The 26,632-nt window shown below is 40.2% G+C and overlaps 2 protein-coding genes across 3 annotated transcripts in view; one reads left to right on the top strand and one right to left on the bottom strand.

The window, feature by feature from the left end:
• Positions 1–14,072, top strand: part of LOC133458579 (phosphatidylinositol 4,5-bisphosphate 3-kinase catalytic subunit alpha isoform-like) — a 32,540-nt gene extending 18,468 nt beyond the window's left edge. The window contains exons 14-26 of the mRNA XM_061738626.1: positions 277–401; positions 548–629; positions 1,524–1,688; positions 3,347–3,450; positions 3,534–3,705; positions 4,656–4,762; positions 6,849–6,970; positions 7,292–7,370; positions 7,471–7,641; positions 8,183–8,300; positions 8,782–8,933; positions 9,385–9,547; positions 9,679–14,072. Of these exons, the coding sequence (XP_061594610.1) occupies positions 277–401; positions 548–629; positions 1,524–1,688; positions 3,347–3,450; positions 3,534–3,705; positions 4,656–4,762; positions 6,849–6,970; positions 7,292–7,370; positions 7,471–7,641; positions 8,183–8,300; positions 8,782–8,933; positions 9,385–9,547; positions 9,679–9,786 (1,668 nt within the window). The 3' untranslated portion in view covers positions 9,787–14,072. The remainder of the gene's footprint in view (positions 1–276; positions 402–547; positions 630–1,523; positions 1,689–3,346; positions 3,451–3,533; positions 3,706–4,655; positions 4,763–6,848; positions 6,971–7,291; positions 7,371–7,470; positions 7,642–8,182; positions 8,301–8,781; positions 8,934–9,384; positions 9,548–9,678) is intronic.
• Positions 14,073–14,780: 708 nt separating this feature from the next.
• Positions 14,781–23,569, bottom strand: kng1 (kininogen 1). 2 transcript variants are annotated; one of them, XM_061738625.1, is made up of 10 exons: positions 23,415–23,555; positions 23,298–23,328; positions 23,118–23,215; positions 22,200–22,334; positions 21,348–21,464; positions 21,090–21,165; positions 17,320–17,489; positions 17,122–17,232; positions 15,593–15,691; positions 14,781–15,416 (listed from the first exon to the last, which is right to left on the bottom strand). In XM_061738625.1, the coding sequence occupies exons 3-10, from the start codon at positions 23,181–23,183 to the stop codon at positions 15,120–15,122; spliced, it is 1,071 nt and encodes a 356-aa protein (XP_061594609.1). In that variant the 5' UTR covers positions 23,184–23,215; positions 23,298–23,328; positions 23,415–23,555; the 3' UTR covers positions 14,781–15,119. The 2 variants fall into 2 exon arrangements, with proteins under 2 accessions (XP_061594609.1, XP_061594608.1); XM_061738624.1 differs by lacking the exon at positions 23,298–23,328 and having other exon boundaries at positions 23,415–23,569.
• Between the last annotated feature and the right edge of the window lie 3,063 nt (positions 23,570–26,632).

The following is a 26,632-nucleotide window of genomic DNA, read 5'->3' as shown; positions in this document are numbered from 1 at the left end:
AAATGGTTAGTTGAGTATTTTTACAGTGTAGTTTTTGACTGTTGCAACATTATGCAAAGAACATATTTGGAGTTGACTTCAAATTGCCCAGTGATGTTTTTTTTGCTCTCTTGAATAAAAGGTTTCCCTTTTTATGGCTCATTTTAAATCACACAAAGCTGTTGTTTCTTTTTTTTGTTGATAATTTTATCTACAGCTTAGTGACGTGTGATCCAGCCCGAACAGTTAATGCCGGAAGGCAAGAAGCCTGATTGTTGGATTTGGGTTGTGTTTCAGAGCAATCGCGTGGCCAGAGATCACGCCCTGACAGACAGTGACACTGAGCAACTGAGGCAACTGACTAACAGGGACCCACTGTCAGAAATCACTGAGCAGGAAAAAGACTTTCTCTGGAGACACAGGTGAGCAAAGACCAGTCACAGTACGCCTCTGACCTTATGTGAACGTTAGGTTACAGAATAATGTGATTATTGAGATAGCAGTATTAGTGTACTAAATCTCATTATTCAGAATGGAAGAGATGACACTGTCCCTCTTTCTCTGCCAGGCACTACTGCATGAACATCCCCGAGATTCTGCCCAAAATCCTTCTTGCTGTCAAATGGAACTCCAGGGATGAAGTTGCACAGGTAACGGCATTTCATATATGCACATTGAATTAACCTTATTTCTAGAAAAATTGAGATGCTATGGTGCAAAAAAAATCCCAAAAAACAAACTTAAATTTTTTATTTGTTGATTTGATGTGATCTTAATTTAACAAATATGAGTACAAAGGAAATACACGTAACAGAGTAGGAATTGGGTTGCAACATCCAACAACAGCTTTATCTTATCAAGCAAGGATGGGCCATGTAATTTGTAATTTTGACCAATCGGTGCAAAATTACAAAGAACTGAGGCCTTTCAACATTTAACCATTACAATGCATGATGTTGTAAAGTGATACAGAGAGTTTGGGGGAACCTCAATGCATGAAAGCCAAGGTCGGACGCCAGTGTTGGATGTGTTTAACCTTCAAGATCCCAATCAGAGCAGCATGAAAACCCATCACCTGTCTGTATCTCTCTGTGCTTTCCTTCAGTACAGTCTGCTGCTGTACATGGGAATTTAACCTGAATCTGTATTACACAAGAGCTCATATTTCCTCTTAAAAAAAAAAGAAAATGCAGATTTTATTATGCAGAACTTCTTCTTAGAGAGAATGTTTGTGGTAACTAACTGGCCTGCCTTACACATCTGTCTCCAATTGAAATTCTACATTGCATCATAAAGAAGTGACTGAAACCTCCACAGGCTGTTGAGCTGCTGAAATCTCCCATTCAGCAAGAAAATGAAATTATTCACCACCGGTGATCTCTTTTCATGACGCGTCTTTTCTCTGCATGTAGAAATGTGTGCTTGAGTGAAGCCTTCGAATTAAGGGGATGCATTAGAAATTAACTGCTGAAATGGTTTAGTGGTGCATTACATTTATGAATTAATGTATGTAATTCAAAGTCGCTGGTTTGTATCTTTCCCAGATGTACTGTTTGCTGAAGGAGTGGCCATCTATCCGTCCTGAGCAGGCCATGGAGCTGTTGGACTGTAACTATCCAGACCCCATGATCAGGCACTATGCTGTGCGCTGCCTTGACAAGTACTTAACTGATGATAAGCTGTCCCAATACCTGATCCAGCTTGTACAGGTAGGTCTCTATCAAATATAAACTAAATAAAGCCTGGGCCTCACTGTCGATCCATTAGTCAGTGTCGCTAGTTTTGCATTTGTATATTTCCTTCGTGAGGCAGGTGTAAGGTTGTGCCCAAAGAACTATACATGTCTTCAGTCACTGGTACAGCCACAAAAACTGTTGAACCTCCTCAAACAGTTATAAGAACCAATACAATTAACATTTAAAGGAACATTTTTCTGTCATTTTGCAAGGTGTATAAAAACCCTACAGTGAAGATGCATCATTGAGTGTTTAAAGCAGCACAATGTAACTTTCAGCTTTTGTTGAGTTTGGCGGCTCATTTGGACAAAAGCGGTAGTGCTTTACCAGAAGGAACACTACATTACCTATGAGCAACAGCGCGTACTGCCGCAAAACTCCTGTCCCCATCGCCTGCATTTGTTTTGATAGCGAATGAAGACGGGACGGACTTTCAAAACTACTTTTCTGTTTCACCAAGTGAACAGACGGAACGCAAAAAAAAAGATGTTAAACTGCTGGAAAGGAACTGGAATTTACCGGGATACCTTAAACAAGGGAGCCAGGGAGCGGTATATGGAGAAAATAATGATTATTAACGAGTTGGATCCATATGAAATCCCTATCAAAGAGTGGAGCTCCGATGAGGATTTACTGCAGCAGTTCTGCACAACCCACGTCTTAGGCTACCTTGTTTAGGAGTGTTTGGCAGCTGCTTTGGTAAATGTTTGACTCGCCATGTGTTTCAATAAATTTGTATAATAGTACAACATACAGTACATGTATTGTATCACTCTTACTTCTCTTCTTTTTTTTTGACTGCTATAGTATGCTGAAGAGGCTCCGAGGCGTGAACAATATTTTTGTTTTCCTCATGAGATTATTTTTTTCCTCTGCAGCTACAAATAGAGTTAATATCTTTTCCTCAACAAACTAGTTTTATCTGAAGATTGGGGTTAATCGCACCGCAGAGAGCTGGCCAGCAACTGCGTTTAGCTGGAGAAGTGGGAATAAAACCCGATCCGACCCCGGTCTGTGTGTTTGGTTGTTTGTGGTTTAATAAACCCGTGTTTTGATCCGATACTGTGTGGAAGGTTATGTTTGGTCGTTACAGCCGCAATCCAACCGAGCTGACGACTCTTTCACTCTTTTACTCTGTTATATCAGATACTCGGCCTCCGTGGTTCTGCCTCCGAGCAGGAAACCGGTGAAAAGTTAAACCATTAGCGATCTTTTCCCCACGTCTGTTATGTGTGGAGCTGCTGCAGCCACAACGCAGCAACGGGTTACCAGCTTCTGCTGAGCTCTGCGCTCCACGCCCCATCCATTTTCGTCTCGACTACGAATCGGGAAGGAGGGGGAAGTGACGTATGCCGTAAAGCAGTCAAAGCCGTAAAAATAAAAAAAATAATTTAAAAAATGTGTAGTTTTTTAGTGTGGCAGGGTTCCTACCATGCACCTCAAAGTTACATAGTGCCAGTGAAGGCGATACAGACCCCTCAGACCATGACAGAGGTGTCATTAAACCTGTTGGAAGTTGATGTACTGTCACAATGACTCTGGAAATATGATGTTAAGGTGGAAAAGTTACATAGTGCTGCTTTAATGACTTATTAAGAACATCCTCTATTTGTCTTGTTCTTCCAATATAGGTATTAAAATATGAGCAGTATCTTGACAATCCACTGGTCCGTTTTCTGCTCAAAAAGGCCCTGACCAATCAAAGGATAGGACATTTCTTCTTCTGGCATCTCAAGTGAGTAATCCAGAAAAATCCAAAACACTTCATCTTGCTTCCCTGCAGCTTACTCCCTTTTTATACACCCATTTTCCTGATAGGTCAGAAATGCACAGTAAAACTGTGAGCCAGAGGTTTGGACTGCTGTTGGAAGCCTACTGCAGGGCCTGCGGTATGTACCTCAAACATCTGAGCAGACAGGTAGAAGCCATGGAGAAGCTCATCAACCTAACTGACATCCTCAAACAGGAAAAGAAAGATGAGACACAAAAGGTAAGATTTCAGCAACAAACAGACATCACATATTAATAAAGCGGCGTGTGAGGCGTACTGTGGTGATGATGCTTCATCATCACCTCAACCATCAAGTAGCCGTCAGTGTCTGCTGATAATACAGCCCGTAGTAATAACCCACAATAAAATGTTAAAACAGATTTATTTAGTCCTCTTTGCTCAGTTCCTCAAAACCATAAACATCCCAGTACCTGGACTCTTTGATTCTGTTTTTTGAGTTGTTGCATGAATTATATGACTGTAGTTCTGCAACATATTAATACTAGTATTATATTGAGATTCAACAGCAAGTATTGCAGCTAATGATGCTGTAAGGACCAATCAGCTCCCAGAATGCTGATAGAACTGCTTTCAGAAACATCGTGGGTCAGAATTACCAAACAGATCCAGGGAGGAAACAGACGGATGAAATCGGTTTTAATTTTTTCCCACATTCCGTTTTTATTTGTTCCATTTTCGGTCTATTTTGGTTTTTAATTTTTATAGAATTTGGTTTTTAGCATTTTTTGCAAATGTAACCCCAAGACAGTGTATAAAGTAATGAAATATAGACAACTTATGTATTATAAATATAATATATTTAAAGGCAAAAACATGGCACCAGTTATTCTCGTGTCCAACAAAACAATAGTTTTTTGGGGATAAACAAAAAAACAACCAAAAGTTGTAATGTAATGATGAAGAAAAAAAAAACATAAATAAATAAAAGAAAAGAAAAAAAAAATCCCCCCCAAAAAAAAGACATATGAATCGATTTTTAGGAATTAATATGAGAATCGATTTAGAATTGGGAAATCGATTTTTTCAACACAGGCCTAGTCGTTTATGTTTTGTTGGGAAAATTTCCCTCAAAGGTGACATATTTGCAAAAATACAGTGAGAGTACTTGAGTAGTTGCCTTTATTGTTGCGTCTGTGTGTGTTGTGAAGGTCCAGATGCGGTTTCTTGTGGACCAGATGAAGAGACCTGACTACATGGATGCTCTACAAAACTTCACCTCTCCTCTCAACCCTGCACATCAGCTGGGAAACCTGAGGTATGAAGCAATGGAGAATAAGCCACTGTTCATGTGGCTGGGTGTGCCATTGCATGATGCTTTATTAGTGGGGTTGAGTAAAAACAAAAAATGAAACTGAGATTTTTTGTTAATAAATTGCAACAACTTTGTTGTTGCGGCTGTTTTTCCCAATGTAGTAATTTGTGATGTATTAATGATAATTAATTAGGTCAAAATTCAAAGTTCAACAGCAACCTTCTCAGCTTTGTCTTCACACCTCTGTTGTACTGCATTAAAGAGCCTGCAGGATCGAGGTTTAGAGCACAGAAAACCAACGATTTCTAGCAATTATATTCTCAAATACTTATATATTCTTCATCTACAGTTCATCCACAGATGATTATTATGGATCCCTGCTTAAGGCACAGTCTCGCCCTGAGCCATGTTAGACCTGGTGTGCATTATCCAAACCAAGAACAACATTTAGGAAGCTGAAGTGACGTAGTAACCAACCAGCTCATGGGAGCATAGTTAAAATCAAGTTCTAATACCTCTGTCACGCGCAGGTTTGATAAAGACCCTTTGTTTTAAAGACCCTTTGAGCCTGAAAGAAAGAAAGAAAGAAAGAAAGAAAGAAAGAAAGAAAGAAAGAAAGAAAGAAAGAAAGAAAGAAAGAAAGAAAGAAAGAAAGAAAGAAAGAAAGAAAGAAAGAAAGAAAGAAAGATGTGAGAGCGAGATAGATTTATAGTTGAAAAGGTGGAGTTGAATTGGTATTTTTTTTATCGTCATTTTTATCGTTATCGGGATAAATGGCGGAAATTATCGTGATACATTTTTTAGTCCATACCGCCCATCCCTAGTGGAGACATCTGAATGAAGCTGAAAAGAACAGAGCAACCATTTTTACTTGGACAGTAATAACAAATCCAGCATAAAAACATGAATGGTATAAATAAACTTAGAAACCAGCAAGTCAAGTGGTGATGTTGGTTTAAATTAAAAAAATTTGAAATGATCAACAAGTTAAAAAACCTATGTCGTTAATTGTTGATTGAGAATTTGGGAGTAAAAGTGGTTGTTTGTGTGCATGAGACTGTGCGATGGTTTTTGGTCACTGGGACAGGCTCCAGCAGACCGCCGGGACCCTGAAGACCAATAAGTGAATATAGATACTGGATGGATGGCAATGATCAACAATATTTATAAGATAATAATAATAATATACAAAGGCATCTATCGAGTGTGCTTCTAAAATGTGATTTAGATTATGTTTCTTTCAATCTATCCATCAACTTGTTTATCTGGGTTTGGCGTTTGGGTCACTAAACAGACAGACCCAGACCACCTGGACCATTCTTCCAGTGCTTCTGGGAGAATACTAGCACATCCCCAAGCCAGCCAAATCACGTCATCTCTCCATCTTATCAGACGTCTGCTTCTGGGCGTCTGATCAGTCGCACATACCTAAAATACCTCCCTAGGGAGATGTCCAGGAGGCTGTGTCCAAACCACCTCAACTGGCTCTTCTGGTTGTGGAGGAGAAGTGACTTGGCTGAGCTTCTCACTTTTAAGGAGATTCAGGCCACCTTAAAGAGAAGCCAAGCCGACTTTATTCATAAAGCAATCTAAAAACAGCGAGTACTGAATAGAGTGCTGAACATGAAACACACTTTTCACAAATTCAAAAACATAAAAAACCCACTAAGATAGAAATTAAGAATGAAATAAATAAATAAGATTAAGATAAAAATAATGAAAAGTGAAAAAATGAAAGTGAAAAAATGAATATCAATATCTCATAATGGGTTACAAGCCTGGCAAAAAAGGTGGATCTCAAGAGAGGGTTTAAAAATGGCCAAGGAAGAAGACTGTCTGATATTTACTGGTAACGCATTCCACAATTTGGGGAACAGCAAACGCCCTATCCCCCCTGAGCCTCCGCCGAGTCCTCGGTACATCCAGGATCAGCTTTAAAGTTTTTGGAAGTTAACACTAATGAGTGATTTCTGCTTCTGCCTGGCAACTACACACATATCTTGTGTATGAGACCCAGACTGTAGCTGTATGTGATCTGTACGTATAAATGTTTGCATATATTCATATGTAGCCTTTAACTTTTGCACAGGTTGGATGAGTGCAGGATCATGTCGTCGGCGAAGAGGCCGCTGTGGCTGAACTGGGAGAATCCCGATATCATGTCCGAGTTGCTTTTTCAGAACAATGAGATCATCTTCAAAAATGGAGATGGTAACAAACACTTTTAAACAACATATACTTTAGTATGTGTAAAGTCCCTTCTCTCTGACCCATTTGAACCCTTATGATATTTTTAGAAACTCTGTTTACACCATGTTAAAAAAAAAAAAATCATCTTTTCCTTATTTCCCTTATAAATTAAGGGGCACACTCTCAGATATTGACTTCAAGTGCCTCTGGAAAAACTATAAAGCTTTCTTGGCAACACTTGTTATGTAATAGAAATATAATAACACATTTTTATGTGGTGTTTGTGTCTAATCCTCAAGTATCCCAGGATGTAACTAACTACCTTGATTGTGTGTGTCTTAGACTTGCGCCAGGATATGCTGACATTGCAGATCATTAAAATCATGGAGAACATTTGGCAGAACCAGGGACTGGACCTACGGTAGTCCTCTCAGTTCTCTTCCTCTATTGGTCCCCGTCTTGACGCTCTGAACTCTTGCAGCACGTGATCTTAGTGATATGTGCTCTGTCTGTGTCGTCAGGATGTTGCCCTACGGATGTCTGTCGTTAGGGGACTGTGTCGGCCTCATCGAGGTGGTCCGGAGTTCTCACACCATCATGCAGATTCAGTGTAAAGGAGGACTAAAAGGGGCCCTGCAGTTCAACTCAAACACTCTGCATCAGTGGCTAAAGGACAAGAACAAGGGAGAAATGTAAGTTCTCTCCTCACATACAGGACTGTCTCAGAAAATTAGAATATTGTGATAAAGTTCTTTATTTTTTGTAATGCAATTTAAAAAAAAAAAAATAAATAAAATGTCATACATTCTGGATTCATTACAAATCAACTGAAATATTGCAAGCCTTTTATTATTTTAATGTTGCTGATTATGGTTTACAGTTTAAGATTAAGATTCCCAGAATATTCTAATTTTTTGAGATAGGATATTTGAGTTTCCTTAAGCTGTAAACCATGATCAGCAATATTAAAATAATAAAAAGCTTGCAATATTTCAGTTGATTTGTAATGAATCCAGAATGTATGACATTTTTGTCTTTGTAATTGCATTACAGAAAATCACAATATTCTAATTTTCTGAGACAGTCCTGTAGACATTTCAGACTAATATTGTGCTCTGTTATTTACACGTTAATATTTTTTTACTTATAATGTGTTTTTACATTCTAATATTATTGGTATTGGTGCTGACAGGTTTGTGAGCGTTATTCAGTGTTTTTTGTGTGTGGTGGCAGGTATGACCTGGCTGTGGATCTGTTCACGAGGTCCTGTGCTGGGTACTGCGTAGCTACATTTATTCTGGGGATCGGAGACAGGCACAATAGCAACATCATGGTCAAAGATGATGGACAGGTAATACGAGAGGAGCTACGCTTTAGTTTTACCTTTCAGGAAATGTTATCAGTATATTGTGCCATTTTTCTTTTTACTTATTAGAGTTTCTCATGTTCATTATCTCATTATCTTGTTGCTGTTGTAGAAGAAAGATTATCTTCATGTCCTTTATCTGTAGACCAGTTTTAACTAGCGATGGTGTTCTCCACAAGAGACTGTTTGGATGAAATAAACACGGATATACAACTTTTCTTATTTGTTTTTGAATTTATTCTACTCCTGTGAAATTAAAGTGAGACGATATTGGTGTGTACCGAGTAAACACAGCATTTTCATCCTCTTAGATTAGCTCACTACTGGTCATGATGGATTGGTGTAGTGTCTGGTTAGCTGGTGGTTATTAAGTTTTAGTGTTTAGAATAAACTTCAGAGGATGTTTACTTTTAAGAGAGTTGCTGAATTGATGTCCTGTTTTCTGCTTTGTTCTGCCCTCCATAAGTTATTTCACATAGATTTTGGCCATTTCCTGGATCATAAGAAGAAAAAGTTTGGCTACAAGAGAGAGCGAGTTCCCTTCGTACTGACACAGGACTTCCTCATTGTCATCAGTAAGGGATCCCAGGAATGCACAAAGACCAAAGAGTTTGAGAGGTACCAGTGTTTGATTTTTTTGTCTTTAATCGTCTCTTTCTTTGCTCATATTGTTTTTTTTATTTTTAATAGATCTTATTTTTAGGTGAATGACATCCATTGAACGTTTAATATTGTATGCCTTTACGTGACTGCATTTGAAAGCTGGCGAAAACTTGAATTTGAGCAGGCACTTGGATATATTTCCTGACTCAGCTGCGTCGGCAGGTGGCTGAATGTGTTATCATTTCTCTACTTTTTTTTGTCATTTAAAATCATTTTTTAAATAATTAAACTCTACAGTACAATTCAAAGCATGCAGTGTCAAGGCAGGTTTATTTATGCAGCACATTTCATGTACAAAGCAATTCAAAGTGCACTACAACTACTCATGAATATTCCTGCTGCAGTCTTACCTGTGCATATCATTCCTGTGCTGTACAAAGATGATTGACTGGATTTCCCTCTTCAGGTTTCAGGAGATGTGTTACAAAGCTTACCTGGCAATCCGACAACATGCTAACCTCTTCATCAACCTCTTCTCCATGATGCTGGGCTCTGGGATGCCCGAGCTGCAGTCCTTCGATGACATTGCTTACATCAGAAAGACGCTGGCTCTGGAGAAAAGTGAGCAGGTGAGTCTCCGTTTTTTTTCCTCTCTCTCTTTACCGTTCTGGTCACCCAAGTGTCATTCATGTAATTTTAAGAACAGTTACGCCCCTGACCTCCAGAAACCCTGCTTTTATTTTGTCTGTGTGTGCTGCAGGAGGCTTTGGACTACTTCATGAAGCAGATGAACGATGCTCACCATGGAGGGTGGACCACCAAAATGGACTGGATATTCCACACGATCCGACAGCATGCACTGAACTGATACCTCACCACCAACTCTGCCAGTCCCACCACGGAGTATTTATGGAGCTCAGCGCAGAAGCAGGATATTGTTTCAAGGAATTTCATTTCCCCTTTCCAGAAGACACACAACCAACACCCCAACGCAGGAAATCTTCACTTTGATTTATTTTTTTCCACCTTTGAAACACCTTTTTTTTTTTTTTTTTAATTTAAACTGTTTTCTACATCCTTGTCAGATTTTTTTTGTCTGCTGCATTGTGCGGTCTCAAAGATGCCCGTGCACTATTTTCTGCTTGGGTCTACATGCATTTTCATCATGAGCCTGTGAAGATTCATCAAACACGGATGATGTTTGTGTTCCCGCCCCACTATGACTTCTACATTATTTTTTTTATGTTGTTCTCACCCACCCGCAGGAACAGTTTCCCAAATGAAGTCAAACATGTGCCCTGCTGCTCTTAGATGAAAACCACAAGTTTGACCAAACGGATTAAAGAAGCTGCATCTGCCAAGTGTTTAATGTAGCCACAAAAGTAAGTTCAACCTGCTGCCCTTGGGCCATGTTAGCGCTGTACTCTGGTTCAATCCCATCCCTGCTGAGAAGATAGTGGGCACAAGTAACTTTATAAATTATTTTGTGTGATACAAGTCGGTCACATTTGTTGTACAGTCCCACTCTGCCGACGTACGGGAACGAATACGATGTCTTCCACCGTTTTTGTGAGTTCGAGCGTGACCTGGCCTCAGCTTTCCATCCTCTCCATGAGGAAATGTGGAGGCTGAGCAGCTGCTGGTGCGCGGCCTCCCAGGGCCTCGCCCAAGCAGCGCTGCACCTTCGGGAGCGTCGGAGGTGCAGCCATGGACTCCTGCAGAAGTTTCAGGGTGAGGATGCCTCTCCATCAAAAACAGCACTTAGAAATGACTGAAGAATATACAGATTTATTATGACTTTTTACATTTATTTATGTACCTACTTTATTTAAAGTTGAACAAAGGCAAACCCTAATTTCAAGGTCTATTGTTTGTGTAAATATGTTTGGAATTGTATGTATTTATTTACAGCTTCTTCTGATTACCACAAGTGCAACCGCCTATGACACCCCTACCCTTTTTATTTCTTTTTCCTCGACACGAGTTTAACTCACTCTCAATACTACTGATGCCTTCTTTTAGCCTTTGTCACGTTTATGTTAAGCATCTACTTTGGCCTTATCAGCAGCCCACTTTGTTTCATCGTGGCTTGTTTGCAGCCCTGTTTGGATTCAATGGAGAGTGAAAGTGCCAGTTTCACATTTTATGAATTATGGGACCTATTATTAGTCTCTGGCTGTCTTTTTGTCTTAGTTTTTTTTATTGGTAAGCAGAGACCCGGGGGAATTGTTCGTCTTCCTCTTGATAAAATGCCTTGGCGTCCCAATACAACACTCCACAGTGCTGCCCACTGTGAAGCCTCGCAGACTCTGACCCTGCCAAAATGCCATAAAAGAGCCATGACAGAATTATCAATCAAACAAGTATTAGTGCAATTTTCAGGAAAAAGGTGGACGTGACCATAGGTGAGTAGCAATAACGACAGGTTTTTCAAATTTGAGGATAAAACTGCGTAGTAGAGGTTGCTTGCCAAAGACAGAGCTGCATGAGATTATTCTCCGCCCAAACTTTCTCATGGTGGGGGGAAAATGCAAAATGAATTGATAGGGCTCAGCTTCATTAGCTGGAAGTTTAATCGTTTTGCTATTTGACATCCAAAATGCAAAGAGACAGCACAATCACATTTGATATAATCAGCAATCAGTTTGTGCGCTTGACCTGAGTCACTGACAATATTATAATGTATTAAAACAGGGGTGGGCTGGGGGATTTTGATGCAAAATGAAAATGTATGGATATTTTTGTATGTATTAGACATACCATGTGACACTGAACAGTTTATACAGGGTTACAGCTTGACGATTCCTGCTTGTTGAAGAGCTGAATACCGGATTCTTTGAAAGATTTTTCTTTCTGGGAGATAAAGCGGTATTTTACATGAAATGTTGCCTCAGAGTAGTTTCATTAGGACCCTACAATCACGCAGCGTATGTAGAAGGACATTTAGATGTACATATATCTAGATTATCATCCTATCGTCCATTAAGCGTTAAATTGGGTCCCGTCAGTGGAGGAGAGAGAGTCTGCACTTTGTCAGTGTATCCTGTTGTACTGAAAAGCCGGGCTGTGTCGGCTGCATTAATGGCTTGAATGTATTTAAGTGCTTCATATATTTATATTTTCCTTTCTAAAGCCAGATGCTTTTTGCTTTTTTTTTTTTTTTTTTTCCTTGATTTGTCCAATCAGGCAGCACTGTATACAATGAAAGCCCATGTTGGATTTGCATCATGCAGTAAGGTCTGTTAGTTGCAAACTTAAAAAAAAAACAAAAAAAAAACAATGTTGGGATATGCATTTAAAAAAAATGTAGCTCTCATTCTGCCTTTTTTTATTGAGGAAGTTCACAATAAAAGTTAGGGAGTTAGCCTAATATGCATGTTTCTGAAGCAGTATAACCAGTATGTATGACAGACATTTTGAAGCGGCGTGTGAGCAACAGCTGCTTTCTCTTCTCTTTTGTATCGTCGGGTTAAAACGTGCGACGGATCTGTTGTGTTCTTATCTTGTATACGCTTTGCCATATATCCTCCAAATGATGTGAGCGTGTTTTCGTGCGCATCGGTGGCTCTGTGCAGGCTGCAGGGCTTCATTGGCAGGTCCCGATGAAGAACTCACGTTATGTATTTTCACGTGTCTTCATGCGATGGCAGTGACTGTGTCTAATGTTTTAAATTCTCTCCCCACCAGTGGCAGGTTTGTGCCTGAGGGGGAAGTGGGGAAAAAAAGGTGTTGTTTATGAGGAAACATAAATGATTGGAAACTTTTTTCATACATTTATGCCACTATATGTTTTACTTGAAATTTTGCAGACTGCAACCACATCTGTATTTTGCTGGCTTAAAACTGAGATGTGAATGCGGGAGAGGAGTGTGTGCAGGGTTCGTCTTAAATGTGTGTGTGTGTGTGTGTGTGTGTGTGTGTGTGTGTGTGTGTGTGTGTGTGTGTGTGTGTGTGTGTGTGTGTGTGTGTGTGTGTGTGTGTGTGTGTGTGTGTAAGCACCGATTATACACAATACTGAAGTATTGTGTATAAGTATTGTGTTTGATACCAGTATGGAATGATTTTGGTGCCACAGTCCTTCATTTCAGAGTGAAGACTCAAAGTGAATCATTGTAGGATCAAGTAACATGACAGTTATGTTAGAATTATTAATTCAACAATAATAACATTCATGACTATCAGCTTGTCATCCTGAGCCTCTTGTGATGGTTCACAATTTTTTTGTAAGCAGAAGTTGTCCTCATCCATGATGGGAAATACGATTTATCCCTTTGACGTGTCACAACACCCATATATTAAAAAAAAAAATGAAGCTTTACAGTATTGATCAGCAGGAGACGGAGAATCACATCATGGTACATAACATCTAATATTTTACATAATAGGTTTGAAATTCTTCGTTGTTGGAAGTAGTGAAAAGTCCGATCATTTCAGATTAATTTTGCTGACACAGTCATTCAGTCGGAGGTGTGACGTCATGAAAAACCCTCTCAGTGCAATATACATGCAGTAAATGCTGCCTGCTTTAAAGCTTATCGTGTGCTGTTTTTGCGTGTCTTTTACTTTTTTTCTATTTATTTATTCCCCATGCTGAGCAAGTGTTCATGCACTCGAGGATCCCGGTATTGATCCCAGTATTTAGAAAACACAGCTAGACTGTTACAGACTGACATTTGTGTGTTTTCGGCATATAAGGAAGATCAGTGATGATATATTAATTTAGACAATCCATCATTTGTTTTCAGATTTTAGGGTCTTGAAGATTATTATTATTATTATTATTATTATTATTATTATTATTATTATTATTATTATTATTATTATTGTTATTATTATTATTACATCACACTGTACCATCCTACCATAATATAAATGAATGTACAATGGGCCAATGAATTGTTTCTTAGAGCCTCCCTGCATGAGACTGGGTAAGGATGAATATTCCTATTGCTTTTTTTCCCTTCCTTCTCCTTATAAACTGATGCCTTATGTTTGCTCCCTGTAGTTTACTCTAACTCGCATTAACCTGCCTTTTTATTCATGAATGTATGTTGTTTTGATTCGGCTCACTGGTCACTGAGTTGAGGTCTGTGCCCTGACTGACTGGTCATCCGAGTGTCCTGTGAAGATGTACAAATAAATTTGTTAAACATTCACTGGCGTGTGTTTGCTTTTGCATGGTCTTGTTCAGTTTGTACACAGGCTTTCATTACAAATCTATTTTCTTCACTAAAAACTGTAATGTAGTAGACTGAGTGTTGGACCTATTTTCTATAATCTGCCTACGCTTTGAATTATGGATTTTTAGTTAGAAACTCCTGGGAATTTGGTCTCCTGGAGGAGGACTGTCTTTTTTTTTTTTTTCAGTTTCACTTACTAGTAAATAGGGCAGATGATTTTTCCAAACAATTTAAAATATTTGTTCAGTTATTTCAGTCAAGCTCTTGGCAAATCTGACTCTCCGCTCCTTAGAAGAAATAAATGATTTTGGCTGAAAAAAACATTTTTTTAACACTTAAGAGGACAAACAAATGGTGTGATTGCTGTCTGAGAAGTTTTGTATTGAAAAACTGAACAACACTACAAAAAGCTAATAATTATATTAATAATAATGATAATTATATGTATGTATGTATGTATGTATATACTGTGTATGTATGTGTGTGTGTGTGTGTGTGTGTGTATGTGTGTGTATATATATATATATATATATATATATATATATGGACTATATATATATATATGTATGTATGTATGTATATATATATTTATTTGTACTTTCTTTTCCTTTGAGATTTACATATTCATGTTTTCACAGAGAGCGTTGTTACACATTACTTTGATTTAATCAAGGGAGACCGATATCAAACCACCTTTTATTTTTAGTTTTATTTTAAACAAACAAGTACACCAGCCACCTTTAACTGTCTAAATGTAGATCTTTATTTTAGTCCTGTGATCCAGTGCTTTCTGATGAGTGTTTTACAGGCTGAACAATAGATTACACTCCAATTTACTCATTTTTTTTATTCATTTTTGTCTTGGCTCTTTATCTTATTATACCATAATGACATCTCTGAAAATTATTCTGCAAAAACTCTGTAATATAACGAAGAGCTAGTCTGCAAAGAAACCTAAAAACGTAAAAATGACGAGCAAGATTTTTCTTTTATTGTGAACGTGACTCCTCTAAGGCTAAACTTAATTCAGCAGGTCTTTATCGCTGAAGGCTGAAGGCTGTGGGGAGTCGGCGACTGTGGGAGCTGCACCTAAAGCAGCATCGACCGGCTTGAAAGGTTTCCAGGGCTTGGAAGGGCAGTGGGTGGGCGATGCTGACTTTTTGGAAGTGGCAAGGTCCTCCTCCGATGACTCTTCCTTGGTAGCCTTGGAGGGCGCTTGTGAGGGTGGAGTTGATGGTGTAGGTGAGGCAGTAGAGGGAGGTCTGTACAGGAAGTTCCTGAGTGGGGACCAGCCAGGAGGACGTCGTCTGCTGAAAACCTGCAGAGAAGAAGAAAAGCCAGATTAACACATGGGGAAGTGAATGGAAGTTAAATTATCTGTAACATTTTTGCAAGAATCGCTACCACATAATGCATAAATACCAGGTATTGTACAAATCAGCATCAAACAAAGTGCCCACTCAAGTTTGGCTTCATGTAAAAGGTGAGTCTCACCGTGGGAGGCAGTGCTCCTCCTTCACAGTCCATCTGGACTGCTGGGAGTTCAAATCTCCATGGCGCTACATCGACTGTAGAGTTACAGTTAACAAACTCCTGCAATACACAAAATACATAATAAGAGCCCCGTAAAGTTCATCAAACCTTGATTTACTTGATTATTCTTTTAACAAAGAATAAACAACTTTGGTGACCGGTAGAAATCTGGCCCGATTTTTTGCTGGTTTCTGATTCAGGTGCACAAAATACAGTCAGAGATGAGCAACAATCTGTTATCTATTTCACAAAAAACTGGCTGAAATGCTGAACCAGTGTGTGGAAAAGTAACCACATTATCAGTCTATCATATCAATCATGAGTGACTGATGCAAAGTTGGTGTGGCTTCAGAGGTCTAAAGGAAGCTGGTTGTGCTAACGGTGCGTTTTCACAATCCTGCCGACTGGTTTTTCCAACATCTGCCTAACCTTTAATGTCCCACCACAACGTCTCCGTCAGGATGAAGTATGGACTTTGAATGGACTATTGCAACAACTTGATTCTTGTAATTTTATAATTATTAAATCTTTAAGACTTATACTCTTATGTTTGAGATCATTTTCCTGCTGCATGACCTAATTTCAACCCCCATCTTGTTGTCTGAATGATGGCTGCACATTTGGATGTAGCAAAAAGAAACTTGCGCGTACAATGGATCACCTCAAACCATCATCCCTCTACCACCGTACTTGACAGTGATATGGTGTGTTTGTGCTGACACGCTGCATTTGGAGCTGAAGCTTATGACCAAACGTTTTTACTATGGTCATTTCTGAACAACGGAAACCTTGCAAACATTGTCCATGATGCAACGCTCTTTCTAGAGATGTTTTCTTCTGACAACCACTCCAAAGAACCTGCTCAGTTTTTCCTAAAAGAACTGCAGCGTCCGATGTGGCACTTAGGTTTTTTGTTTGTTTGATTTGTTTCATATCTCTTACCATCGTATTTCCCCACTTCCGGAAAGATTGTCATATCTCTTGAAAGTTTTCCACCTGACAATGATCTCTCTCATTATAGACTGATGGAATCCAAATGGTTTGTAAAGATTCTTATAACCCCTCCCAGATAGATGGGCAACAACAAATTGCTGATGTTGTTCATTCTTGGTGTTATACTAACAAACACCTAAATGTTCCAAATTAGCAAACTGCCAGCACTTGTGGGCAGAGGTTTTGGTGATTATCAGTTCATCAGTGCACTTGATGATCGGCTTCTTAATTCCAGAGGAAACAGTAGGAGATTATTTGGTTTGTCACTGATGGGTTCTTCAGTTTGGCTTTTTATTGTTAAATAGATGATGACACTCTTTATTATGTCATACATTATTAGTCTGAGGTTGTAATTGCCTAATTTTAGGAACTGGAAATGGCCAAATAATGAATTATGACCTGATGTATAAAACATTTTTTTTTAAATGGAAAGAAGGAGTTCTTTTGATTTCACAAGGATATGTCCATGCTTATTTGTGTTTTGAGTATATGTTTACCACATCCTCGATGTCAGCAATACACAGCTCGTGGAGTTCATTGTGTTCAGCCTTGGCGCACACACTCTTCCTCATATCAAATCTCAGCTTGAACCTGAAGCCTGCAACCACCTGCAGACGGGGAGAGTGTTATACATAAAAGTTCTGGACACCATCCTCCCTCCGTGTCATCTCTCGCGTTCATACTGCCACCGGTACCTGTCTGGAGGCGTGGCCAATTTCATGCAGGGTGAAAAGATGAGTAGAGTTTGAGTCAGAGTTAAACCTGGAGAGAGAGGCAGTAACAGGAACCCTGAGGTCCTCTGAGTTCTCATCAATCTCCTCGGGGCAGCCCAAGCAGGGGGCCCGCTCTGGAACGATGTTGTGGTCTGAAGAGGAGACAAATCCGTGAGTTCAAGATGTTAGCTGTGGACGCCCCATACATGCAGACACAAGTATAATATCTATGCATAGACCCCTCAAACTCCCAGGCCTCCGCTAGAGATGAGGCCTTAAAGTTGCAATACTCTTTTAAAGGTATTGTGACATAATTTTTAACATGCTTTTAGCACTATTAAAAGTCTTGGCCACTATCCCTCAAATATGTCTAAAAGGGTGTAACAAGAAAAACTTCACTCCAGTAGCCTACTCCATGCCTGGCTTTTTTTATGACGGTGTTTTTGGCGCAGTGAAAAACGCTTCCTTTTTCCCCTTTCCTGTCAATCATTGCCCCGCTCCTCCTCCCAACCCCCCCCCTCCTCCTCTCCCCCAAACTCCCCGCACACAGCAGACAGTGGATCAATGGTATGTGATTTTGTCTTGCACACCGTCCACGGGCTGAGCCTCGATCAGAAGGACTCAGGCACCCGACCGCAAGCGGTCTTCCGTACACCACATTTCCCACGCCCGCCGCTCGGACGGGGATTCGGCGCTGAGCTCTTCCCTCTTCGCTCGCCGCTACTGAGGGAATCCTTGTTAGTTTCTTTTCCTCCGCTTAGTAATATGCTTAAGTTCAGCGGGTTGTCTCGTCTGATCTGAGGTCGTAGGCGAAAAAAAAAGGAGAGCGCGGGTGGAGAGGAGAGAGGCGGTGGCCGTCTCTCTCCCTCCAGCCCGCGGCTCAGTGCTGATGGGCAGGGAGCTGGGTGGAGGGGACGGTGATTTAGCGGGTCTATACGTATAGGTCCGCCACCCAACCAGACGCGCCGTTTTTGCATAATTATGCGGAAATTCCCAGAAAGCACACAATACACTGAATGTTAAAGGTTCGTTTTTTTGGGTGTAATTGATGTCAAGACACCCAACTAAACACAAAAAATCAAGAAAAATTTGTTTTTCATGTCACAATCCCTTTAAAGCAGCAAAAGACCGTGTTTACTACCTACACTGCGTCTAATAAGGAAAGGAGATTAAAGTCTACGTGGTGCAAGTTAATATTGTGTTTTCTGTATTTGCAGATGCTGTTGACGTGTTACACAATCTCTGTTTTTCCTGCGCCCACCATTGCATATTTGCATACATGTATTCTAAAGCAGGGGTTCCCAACCTTTTTTGTGCCGAGGACCAGCAGAAGTATAAACAAAAAGCTCAGGGACCGGTTGACAATTTATGTCAATTTTAATAAACATTTTAGAAAAAAACAATGCATTTTAAAATGCAGGCTATCATTGTTTTACTAACTTTACAACGGTTTCAGGTGCATATATTTATCCACCAACAGGTGGCGACTCATTTTACGAAAATAACAGCCTATTTCAATTGCCAGACCGCTGCGACACTTTGCCAGCTGCTTTTTCCCCCAAAAGTTCGAAGCAGATGTCTTTTGCAGCGGGCAGTATTAGCTCCTCTCCAATTGTAAAGGGCTTTTTAGCTTTTGCAATCCGGTGAGCAACGAGATATGAAGCCCTCGTTGCAGCGATGTTAGCTGATGTTGTGGCCTTTAAAACTTGCTTCTGCAAATCTAACTCACGTTTTTTCCTTTCGAAAAAATCCACTGGTTTGTCTTTGAGAGAAGGATGTTTTGTATTTAAGTGTCTTTGAAGCTTGGATGGGTTCATTGCTTCGTTGCCGAGCGTTTCTCCACATAAAATACATAGTGGGTTTGGCGCCTCCAAATCGCCCGTTGCAACAAATCCATATTTTATATACATAATGTCGTACTTGCGATTAAAGCTTTTGCTTTTCTTTTTGGTAGGATTTTCCACTTGTTCATCACCATTTCTTTTACTCGAACAACCAGTAAAGAAACGGCTCATGGAGGTTTGCTGAGGTCCGCTCATCTCTGCAGCTGACTGTACCTAACCTGCATACAGCACCTGTGCATGGCGCTGTTCAGTCCGGTCGGGTACCAGAACTTATTGTCCGCCAAGCCATGACAGGGCTGCCACTCAAAGAAACACATTTAGATTTAAACAAGTTTTGGCTGAAATTATATGACAAAAAAATGCTTCAGGTGAAAAATATGGTGTAAAAGTTAACTTATTTCAATAATTCAACTAGAATATGGTGTAAAAGTTAACTTATTTCAATAATTCAACTAGAATATGGTGTAAAAGTTAACTTATTTCAATAATTCAACTAGAATATGGTGTAAAAGTTAACTTATTTCAATAATTCAACTAGAATATGGTGTAAAAGTTAATCTATTTCAATAATTCAACTAGAATTTGGTGTAAAAGTTAATTTATTTCAATAATTCAACTTAAAAGGTGAAACTAATATATTACCTAGTCTTATTACATGCAAAGCATGATATTTTGAACCTATGTTATAATTTTGATGATGGAGTTGTTTATTGATTTCATAAAATATTCTCTAATTATTTTTTTATTTGGGGCTTTCATAAACTGTGAGCCATAATCAGAGCAGCGTCTTGCTGCTGCAGGTAACTGCTGCACGCAGTGACGGACACTGGCTGATTTATGGTTCCGCGTTGCACCGACGCAGAGTTTACGGGGTAGGATACGCGGAGACGCGAACGTGCGTCGCACGCGTACCCATCGCCGTAGCCATGCCGTCGATTTAACGCGGAACCATAAATCAGGCTTAACGATTTTTTCTTTTCTTTTTCTTTTCGTCTTTTCAACTGAGCACGCAAACACAAACTGAGGGTGCAATGCTTGCTTATGCACCCTCGTAGAACCGGGCCTGGCATAATATATGTCCGTATTGGTTCAATACGGAACTTTTAATTCCAATTCCCAACCCCTACCTGGAAGTGAAGCCCGATTCCTCCCCGCAGCGCTGTCTGGCACATAGAAAGATCTGGGCACAGACGCAGCAGGTCCGCCACAAAGATTTTGCTGGCCTTAATGTTTCCTGTCTTTTATTTGTGTTATTATTGATCAATTTAGTGTTGATGTGTGTGTGTGACAGACGTGTGTATGGGGCGTTAATGAAAATACGGGACAAATCGCAACATTTTCTTCTCAAATAAAGGACAATTCCGTATTTTACGGTACGGGTGGCAACCCTACTTGCAAGTGTTCTTTTATTCGCCGTATCCAGGCTAAAATGCTCCCGAACATTTGAAGTTTTGTTACCCGCAGCTGCGCTGGGAGGACGCAAAAAAAAAAAAAAAAAAAAAGGCTCCGCTGAGACGTCCTGCAGCGCGGCTCTGGGCAGAGATTGTATGAGGTGAAGTGAAGTGAGATGCCTCACTCCATTGGGAAAAAAAACGTCTGGTGACAATTTTGATTATCGCTTTTTTGTCGACAACGTCGACGAATCGTTGCAGCCCTAATTATGATCGGAACACAAGCCATTCCACGGCCCGGTAGTAATGGCTCTACGGACCGGTACCGGTCCGGGGACCGGGGGTTGGGAATCACGGTTCTAAAGGACACATAAGTCAAATGATGGCTCGTCATGGATCAGTGTTACGAGTGGTGTTACCAGAGAGTCAGTGAGTGGATAATGAACTAAATGTTGTAAAAAGGGACTGTAAGACAAACTATTAACCATGAGATCATCCTCTTTATCCAAGCACTCACGTAAAACACATTCCACTTCTTTAGTGTCGCTTTCTGTCTCTGTCACGTGGACTGTAGCGTTGCAAGAAAATGGCTCCTGGTGGAAGAACACAGCAGATTAGGTTTCATTCATGTTGTAGTACATCAGCTTTGCTTAATACCGAAGCGTCAAGGTATATTAATGATGTCTGTGTCATTGTAATATGTGTGTGTGTGTGTGTGTGTGTGTGTGTGTGTGTGTGTGTGTGTGTGTGTGTGTGTGGAGGGCGTGAGTGTTACCTTGTGTCCGGACAGCAAATAGTCACAGTCCGTCCAGGGTTTGCTGCTTCCTGCGGGACAGTCAGTCCTCCTGCTGGTGAACTTCAGCGAATACACGGCGGCTGAGCCGCTGTCCCCCTGCACAAACAGCCACAATCGCTTTGTACCAAAGATCAAAGGGTCACAGAGATTTTTCCTAGAATTTGTTTGTCATCTTCCGCAGGGCTTCGGTCTAATCTCAGTTCATGACTTCACAGCGCTCAGATGTGCTGAGCTTTTACAGGGAATCGGTTACGAGATGGTCTTTAACACATCACATAGTTTAGTTTTAGTTTCGATGCAGAAACTTTGAAAAACTGCTGCCTTACCTCTTTTTAAAAACACTTTACTATGTTTATACTTAAATTTAACTTCTCTTAGCTCAAAAGATTTGTTTAACATAGCCATGATTTTTTTAAAGGCCATTAAAAGGCTTAAATATTTTGATGAAAGTCGCATTAAAATGAGCATTTATAAACTTTCCTCATCTGCTGCATTTCAAATTTCAGCAAGAGGTGCATTTGTCTTAACACCTTTCTGTGCATCCCTTTTATCATTTCCCATTTTTGATGGCTGCTGTGGAGCAGTTACACCAACTACACCTGTAACTTCCCGATTAGTTCAGTAATAATGCAACACTAATTTAACAAACATCATGCAAAGTAATTCAATTAAGAATATTTTGAATAAGGTTTGTTCATTAGGCAGAGTACAATATTATGAACATTTCATTGTGCACTGTTTTATGATGTCAGTGAGTATCCCAGTGAAAGTGTACATTGAAACTGAGTGGTCTGTATGCTGATGATTTAATAATTTTTGCAAGCGTTGTACCTTTCCAGCTGACAGTATCTGAAAAAGAGCCAGCTTGTGACCAGAGCTCAGCTGCTCATTGAACTTGTGCAAGGCGCTGTGGACAGCTTTCTCCACAGCGGGGTCATCGCAGAAGGCCTGGACCGCTTCCGGTTCCTGGATGAAGAGAAGAAAGAAAAATGGCTGAACACAAACGCTTGGACCAAACTGCAAATATACCACTGAAAACCTTCTCTCTAGTGTTTTCCTCAACTGTCTTCATCAAAGCAAATTTATTCATTCAGCTCTTCTCTGTTTTCTATGCTTTCCTTTCCTTGAAAAGGTGATCTAACTGCTTAAATCACTGTTACAGATCCAATAATGTGACGGTGCATGTCATTGAATACTGACAGTAGTGCGGACCCTTTTTATGTAGCGACCCAACGAATGTGAGGTGGATCATTTCTGCTCAAAGATTAGTTTCATATGATTTATAATCTTGTGAACACCTAAATCTTTCCCTTTTCCCCCCGACCTCTGCTTATCAGTACATTGCTTCATCCCTAAAGGTCACAAAGCTTTGGAGTCAGTTGTAGTCAGCAGTTTCAGTCGGCATTTAAAGAGACACAACAGTTTTTGACTGAAGTGCTGCTCTCCTGTTTAAAATGTTCAAATCAAATACTTTTTAGACTGTTTTGCAATGTTGAGCTCAGTTTAATGTATTTAGCTGACAGGATTTGAGTTTTCAGACAGCATGGCACTTTTAGTATAGCTGAACCAGTAGGTCTTCATGTGCATTGACTGCAAATATCACATAAATTTGGATCTGGCAGTCCACGTCATTTATCTCACAAAGGCCTCCTCCTGCACCACCAATAATCTTACAACCTTTTGTAAGCAAATATTTAACCTGAACAGAAAACCGTCTGTACACCGTGTTTTCTTCTCTTCTCTCCTTACCTGCCCGATCGCAGAGCCCTGGAGGCACAGCAGGCTCAGCGCACACAACACCGCTCCACTCCTCATCCTCTGATCCTGACTCCGAGCTCGACTTTGTTCTGGTAAAATAAAAAGAAATGACAGAAAACACAAACTTCACCCCAGCTGATGAACCTTTCCAGCCAAAGTTGACCAACTTACATGCACTTTGTGCCCAAATGACCTCCTAACTCTGAAAGAAGAAACCCGATCATTGTGAAATGTCTCATTTGTGCTTGAAAAAGAAGCACGCTTATGTCTTTGTGTGAAACTGCTTACGTGTTGGTGAAGGTGGACGCCTGCTGTCGATCCTGCTGCACTTGAAGAGGAAAAACTTGACTCCTTTTCACTCTGCGATGGTTTCTGAGTGAAGTTATCCTGAGAATGTTGGAGCGAATGCTGAGAGAGAGGATGACACATACACAGGGGACGGGGGTGCACAGAGGACACACACACACAATAATGCTCCCCCACGCTCACTCGGTTAAAGGAGAGTAAATGTTTGTCCTTTTGTTTGCTCTCCTGCTCATTGAGTCAATATTACAGCTGGTATCAGAGACAAAGAGAAGATGAATGAAGATGTAAGAGCTTCCCTTGTTGCTGAAAAACACTGCAGATTTGCATAAACTCGCATATTTAAACTCAGAAATCATTTATTGTCAATAATGCCGTCCTCACAGTACACGTCTACAGACAACACAGAGCCCGGTCAGTGTTTTCTGTGTGTGTATTTGTGTTTTATGTGGTACTTTGTCCTGTCGACCTTTGCCCTCACCCGGTCTGATTTCCTCACAGCTCCTCTGTCAAACAAGGTTAAATTGGCTCAGATATTTAACTCCATCCATCTGTGCCTCAAAGAATAACTGTAACATTGAGTTTGCCTTGCCAAATAAGAACACACGGACATGCCAATTTTAAAACATGACGACAAGACTTCTCACGTATCCGTGGCGCACAGAGATCCTTCAGAATAAAATGATTATTTTGACTCCATTCAGGAAACAGCGAATACATGGCAACTGCTTACAGTTTTATTAAGATGTGTATCTTTTGCTGTTACTGTAAGATTATTTAAATAAAATAAAAAATACTAATGATGTAAAATGCAGAATCATGGCTTCAACCCGTGATTGCTCATGTGGGGAGTTTCTGAAAGGCAGAAAGCAGAAAATAAAGTATTTTATATATATCAGTAATCTTGTGTTAAGTTGAGCAGTATTTGGGTGTTGTGACCGTTACGTTCATACGCTGATGAAACATGTTTCCCGTTAGTTTTGTGGGATGAGTCACTGCGTCGTATACCCCTGTGCACTCCGGCCTTGCAGCAGAGCGTCATGACTCATCTGTGCGTTATGAGCGTAATCGTTTTTTATTGTCCAGATTTGAGATGGTATGAATAACATTTCACGCAGATGTTTGTTTGAGCATCGACAGTCTTGTAGAGATTACGACCTAATTTTTGTTCAAATGTAAAATCGTGTTTTAGGAAACTCGGAGTCAGAGACGATCAAATACCAAAGTGGTTAGTTTGAGTCCTGATTTTACAGACATAAGCACAAACAAGACGATTTGAGGTGCATTCATTGACCAAATTCACACAGACAAAAGAATAATTTGATACTAATAACCAAAATAAAAAGAAAAGAAAAAAAACTGGGGTAGGGGGTGATGAGAAAGGGACAAATGTTTATAGAGAAGTAGAAGTTGATGTCACACATCTGCTTCACGGACTCTTGGAGGGATTCAGATGGATGAGCTGCTGCTGTGACCTTGAAGTCGAGTCAGATTGTTTTCATGACTTCTTCACACCACTTCATGCCAATTCTAGCGATCTCAAGCACTTTTTTTTATACTGCAGGTTGTTTTGGCTTCTCCCAAAAAGGGCCCCTTTATTTTTTCTCCTCCCCCGTTTTCATTTCTTCCCAAGATCCCTCTGTGTCTGTTCCTTTCTCCTGCTGTCCCGCTGTCATAGTAACCATAGCAACAGATAGCATGTTATTTCATTATGGTAGCACCTGTCTGAAATGCAGTGACATCATGAGGTAACTCAGTATCCTCCACAGAGTGAGAAAATGTGAAGGTTTGTATAATTTGCAAAACAACTGGTAAAAGGTGAGCGTGCCGAAGGTAAGGGTGAGGATCGGGTACAAAAGAAGATGCCACTAAAGGCTTTCAGATGCAAGGATGGATCATTAGTCCTCACTTTGTGTGTCTCTGTCATCACATCGAATAACTTTTAACGCTGAATTACAAATATCCGGCATTTCAAAATCCAGTGTTTAAAAGCAGACATTATTGGGTCACATTGAGGTGATCAAAGTTTATGGATTTTATAGTTAAATAATGACTCGGAAAACTAAGAAGCAGAGTTCATATCTCTGATTTTGTGATGCTTTATTGTGTTCTCATCCCATGTCCAGTTTTTGTGTGCATCTTTTTCAGCAGGAAAGAGCACTTCTACCTTCACCTCCCGACCTTCTCTTTCACTGATTCACCTTTATAAACCCTCTCAAAGCTGCACCCTTCACCATCGCAGCAGTGTGGGAGGGCTCCATTAGGCTGCAGCACATGTTTGTTGACATTTGCTCCGGCCAAACCAGAACAGAAAAGGTTCAAATAAGTCACCGTTAATGCTTAAATCCATCCATCTATCCATCTTCTATACCCTTTATCCTTTGCAGGGTCACGGGGGTCTGCTGGAGCCTATCCCAGCTAATCACAGGCGAGTAATGCTTAAATCATCCGATTTAAATTTAATTAAGGAATACATATCTGTTTTTCTTTTCTTCTTCTTCTTCTTCTTTTTTCTTTCTTGCATTAGTGCTAGCCACCAGGCCCCCACACTCCCCACCAAGAGACAAATGAGCTTTTAAGGTGTGGTTAAGACATACAAAATCAAAGTTTGGTCCCCTTTCCCATTCAAACATGTACTTGGATGGTGTGTAGCATCGCCTGATGTGCAAGTGGAACAAGTGGAACATGCACGCAAGAGTAGTTCATCTGTAGCAGAGGACATGTTGGTGTTTGGATTCCTTCAGTGCAGACTTAAGATCTCTATAGAGGGAGCTGATTCCGTTCTGAGACTATTCCTCCTGCCAAGATGAAGCCAAAGGTGTAATCCTCCAATGAGGAAAGAAATCCATGAGTTGTAGCTTAAAGCATGAAGACAAAACTGGAACTGCCAAATGATCTCTGTTCATGAGTTGGTCACAAGTCTGCTTTCCTCAAAATAGTTCAACTGCAGTTTTGTTAAGAATACTTCGGCAATCTGCAACCTCACTAGGGAAAACCTTTTTGGTACTGATGAAATAAAGTTGAATCGTTTAACAATACTCAGCACTGTAAAGCACAAAAAAAGCATCTTCCCAGCATCACAACATGATATCATCAGTTTAGTTGTAGGGAGCATCTTGATTTAGGCTTCCTTAAGTGACCCAGGGTGTTGACTGCTACTTTATTGTGACCTGCGAGGGACTGCAGATGCAAATTAGCTTAAA

Source organism: Cololabis saira, chromosome 13 (genome assembly GCF_033807715.1).
Source record: "Cololabis saira isolate AMF1-May2022 chromosome 13, fColSai1.1, whole genome shotgun sequence".
Classification (NCBI taxonomy): domain Eukaryota; kingdom Metazoa; phylum Chordata; class Actinopteri; order Beloniformes; family Belonidae; genus Cololabis; species Cololabis saira.
The sequence above is the reverse complement of the archived record's forward strand: the minus strand, read 5'-3'. Positions and strand labels throughout refer to the sequence as shown.